Source organism: Rutidosis leptorrhynchoides, chromosome 1 (genome assembly GCF_046630445.1).
Source record: "Rutidosis leptorrhynchoides isolate AG116_Rl617_1_P2 chromosome 1, CSIRO_AGI_Rlap_v1, whole genome shotgun sequence".
Lineage (NCBI taxonomy): Eukaryota > Viridiplantae > Streptophyta > Magnoliopsida > Asterales > Asteraceae > Rutidosis > Rutidosis leptorrhynchoides.
In genome coordinates, this window is record NC_092333.1 from 522,289,088 (window position 1) to 522,293,717 (window position 4,630).

The 4,630-nt window shown below is 36.2% G+C and overlaps 1 protein-coding gene across 1 annotated transcript; it reads left to right on the plus strand.

Moving 5' to 3' along the window:
* The first annotated feature begins 233 nt into the window (after positions 1 to 233).
* Positions 234 to 830, plus strand: LOC139841797 (uncharacterized). The gene has a single exon (XM_071831998.1). It carries the CDS (start codon positions 234 to 236, stop codon positions 828 to 830), a length of 597 nt encoding a protein of 198 aa, XP_071688099.1.
* Positions 831 to 4,630: the final 3,800 nt, after the last annotated feature.

A 4,630-nucleotide genomic window follows, 5' to 3' on the forward strand; every position in this document is an offset into this window, starting at 1 on the left:
TTAAAAACCAGATTTGGATCTTGTGTGGAGACTTCAATGGAGTAAGATACTCCTTCGGAAGGCAAAATTGTGTTTTCAATGAAAGACGAGCCAAACTTTTCAACAAATTCGTCGACGATATGCAAGTGATAGAAGTGCCTTTGACGGGAAAAAAATCACCCGTATAAGCGACGACGTTAGATTGAAACTCAGCAAACTTAATCGTTTTTGGTTATCGAAAATGTTCTTCAAACATGGGGCACATCACAACCACTACTCTAAATCGTGGAAGATCGGATCACTGCCCAATTACTCTTCAAGATAACAATGTTGACTTTGGCCCGAAGCCATTTAAAATATTTGATGTTCGGTTGGAAAATAAAGACATCGAAGCTCTCATTGCAGAATCATGGAACAAGAATGTTGGTGGAACAAGACTCGATTATATCTTTCGAAATAAACTAAAGAATGTCAAGGAAGCCTTGCGAAAATGGAGTAAAACACAGTATGGTGATGTTGATAATGAGATCGATCTTGCCAAGAAGATAACATTGGAACTGGAATATAAAGTTGAATCTTCTGATTTGACTGAAGCAGAAAAGTCAAGTTGGCTCGATGCTAGATGTTTGTGGCTGAAAAAGGGAAAGGAAAAAACATTAATGTTAGAACAAAAAGCAAACGCAAAGTGGGCAAGTGAAGGCGATGACAATTCAAAATTTTTCCACTCCCTTATCAAACGCAAACACAACAAGAATAACATTCGTGGCCTAAACATTGATGGCTCGTGGCAAGAAAACCCCTCGGTCATAAAAGGGGCTGTGTTCGGCTTCTTTAAAAGACTATTTGAATAAGAACAGCGTGAGGTAATAGATGTGCAGGGAGTCGAAAACTTGAATTTTGACAAACTCGGAGATTCTGAAGCTGCAATGTTGGAGGAACCTTTCAGCGAGATCGAGATTTGGAATGCGATTAATGATTGCGGGGGTTCCAAAGCCCCAGGCCCGGATGGTTTTACCTTGTGCTTCTATAAAAAGTATGGTGGCTAGTAAAAGAGGATCTACTCAATTCGATCAGTTGTTTTTGGGAAAAATGTGTATTTCCAAAGGGTGTAACGCATCATTCATTTCACTAATACTAAAAAGAAAAGATGCTAGCAGCCTAAACAACTATCGCCCAATTAGTTTGATCGGAAGCTATTACAAGATTATTTTGAAAATCCTCGCTAACCGCATCCGTAAAGTAATACATAAAATTGTTGGGTTAGAACAAAGTGCGTTCATTAAAGGGAGGCAAATACTCGATGGTATCCTAATTGCAAGTGAAGCAGTTGAAGAGCTTAAAAGAGTAAAAAAGAAATGCCTAATTTTCAAAGCGGATTTTGCTAAAGCTTTTGATTGTTTAAATTGGCACTTTCTTGATTCGATATTGGGATGTATGGGTTTTGGGGCCAAATGGAGACGATGGATAAAGGAATGCTTGAAAACTACTTCTATCTAGGTATTGGTAAATGGCTCACCTATTAGTAAGTTTTTCCTAGAAAAAGGAATCCGTCAAGGAGACCCGCTATCCCCTTATCTTTTCATAATAGCTTCCGAAGGACTAAATCGAATGGTAAAAAAAAGCTTTGGAGATGAATTTATACAAGGGAGTTGATATAGGCCATGATGATATAACCATTTCACTTTTGCAATATGCGGATGATTCTATTTTTTTCGGAGAATGGAGCAAACGAAATGCTAGGAATTTAATGATTTCACTTCAAAGTTTCGAAAAAATATTGGGCTTAAAAGTGAACTTCGCAAAAAGCAACTTATATGGCCTAGGGGTATCAACCGAATCGTTAAATGAAATGGCATCGTTCATGGGTTGTAACACCGAAGTATTACCTTTCAATTACCTCGGGGTACCGATCGGTTGCAACATGAAAAGAGAGAAAGATTGGGACATTGTGATAGAAAAGTTTAAAACTGGACTCTCGGATTGGAAAGCCAAAACTATGTCTTTCGGTAGCCGCATTACCCTCATAAAATCGATACTCACAAGTCTTCCGCTCTATGCATTTTCTCTATTCCGTGCTCCTACTTGTGTCATAAACTTGCTTGAAGGTTTGAGGCGTAATTTTTTTTGGGCGGGACAGGTGATAATTCAAAAATGGTTTGGGTAGGGTGGGATTCGGTTACCTCTTCTTATGATCGGGGTGGGCTAAATATTGGGACCTTGAAAGCAAAAAATATAGCTTTATTAGGAAAATGGTGGTGGCGATTTCGAAATGAAAATGAGTCTTTTTGGGTCAAAATTATCAAAAGTATTCATGGTAGGGAGGGGGTTTATCAATCAATAGGTCTTCGTCTAATAGCAATCCGAAATCCATTTGGAATGGCATCAAAGCCATTACAAGTGACTTTGAAAAAATTGATATCCCATTTGCTAACTCTTTTTCTAGATATGTTAATAATGGAGATGGAACTCTTTTTTGGAAAGATACATGGTTTGGAGATCAACCTTTATGTGTTCGTTTTGGGAGAATATTCAGGCTAGAAAATAACAAAGATGCTTTTGTTCGAGAAAGAGTGGTTAGAGAGGTGAATACCAGAGTAATACATTGGTCCTGGATCAGACAGCCTGCGGGCAGAGCGCTTGACGAGGTATCTCAAGTTAAACTGAAATCTCACAGTTTGTTTTCGGTAATGGGTTCTACAACATAGTGGCAGGTTCTCCTCTAGCTCACTAACGAAACTCGTCAACAAAAAGCTTACTAATACATCTGCAGAAGCACTTACGCTAAGAAACAATTTCCTCCCTCAAAAAATCGAAGTGTTTGTATAGCGTGCTCAAAGAAATAGACTTCCGGTTCGAACCGAACTAGACAAAAGGGGAGTCGATCTTGACTCAACGAGATGCCCAATATGCGATAACGACATTGAAACCCTCGAACATACACTTTTACACTGTCTGTTTGCAAAGGATGTATGGACTAGATTTCATCGATGGTGGGGTGTGCAATTCCAAACTGCTGATACTGTAATAGATCTCCTGAAAATAAGCGACTACATGGTTTCACTCAAGAAGGTTTGGCAAGCATGCATTTAGGTTGGAGCATATACAATATGGCAAAACAGAAATCGAGTGCTATTTCGCAGTCAAAGATGGACGGGACCTATAGCTCTTCAAGAAATTCAAACTCGAAGCTATGACTTGATAAATCATCGTTCAAAAAAAGGAAACATAGATTGGCTTCAATGGTTTGCAAATCCGAATCTGATCGTGGACCCCGGCTAACTGTTTTGTCATTTTGTTTCGGATGTAATCGTTTGAATGCTCGTTTACTATTCTATCGATTTCCATGTAAATTTTGATCTGTTCTGTTGATGTTGTAATATCCTGCTGCTTGCAGGTTGATTGTACCAATCCTGTACATTTCGGTTTTTTATATATAAATATGTTTTTCTTTTCAAAAAAATAATAAAAAAATTAATTGATTTTGTACTTGGTAATAATTTGGCACTATTTTAGATTTAATATTTCATTTCAGTTTAGATAATTTAGATTTTAATTTGAATTGAGTTTTAATTTGATGAATTGATCAAGGGTTAATAAATATAGTTTATGAATTTTAACAAGAATAAGAAGAGAGGAGATGAAGAAGAATGATAAAAAGATAACGGACGTTATTGATAGAGATCTTCCACGTAATTTTTACTACCACAATAATCAATTACATCAGGGAAAAAACACAGGGACCATTCACATTAGTAAATCAAGGAATCAACCCCGTAATTTTTTCTTTTTTTATTTGGTATGAAGCTAGAGAAAGAGTTGAGGTCCTATGAGAAATTGCACGCCGTCCATGTGCCGGCAGGTTGTGTTAGCACAAGAGAATGACATGCCGTTAAATAAGACGACGGGTGGATATTAGCAACAGAGTGTGACACACCAATGGCAGACTGTAATTGTGATTAGTCCACTTGGAATTGGAAGTGAAGGGACATACCCGCCATCGTGTTAATAAAGTAATATATGTTAACAAATTCATGTTTTTCTTACTCCACCACTTTTATTTTCAAATTATTATTACACTATATATAAACTAAAATAATAAATGATCCTACATGACGAAGTAGTTGTGTTATATATATATATATATATATATATATATATATATATATATATATATATATATATATATATATATATATATATATAGGGTGACAATTCACACAAACTAAGGGTAGGGGAGAACTTATAGAACTCACATATTGAATGTATATGCACCCACTATATGCACATATTACCCCTCACAGACTAAACTTCAGTCTGTATATAGCTGGTTTTTTATATAAATAATTTTTTTCAGCCTATATATATATATATTAAAGTTAAATCATTGTGCAAATTGAGCTCAATCTGTGTGCAGATTGAGTTCGTCTACCATATGCACATATAGTGGGTCAAAGCAAAAATAAGTGCAAAATTAGGTGCATATGGTATATGCATCTCACAAAATCAAGTCTATGAAGAAAAATAAAAACAGAAATATGTTAGGATTATCTCGTGAATCTATCTGCAAAGTTTCAGATTCTAACTATTAGATTCGAGCTCAAATTCGCGAGTCAAAGATTTCGGGAAAAAAATTCAACTATTTCTTCATAAC

Bases quoted from the DNA above. Each gene is read 5' to 3' on its own strand.
- LOC139841797 (XM_071831998.1), top strand. From the start codon at position 234: ATGGGGCACATCACAACCACTACTCTAAATCGTGGAAGATCGGATCAC.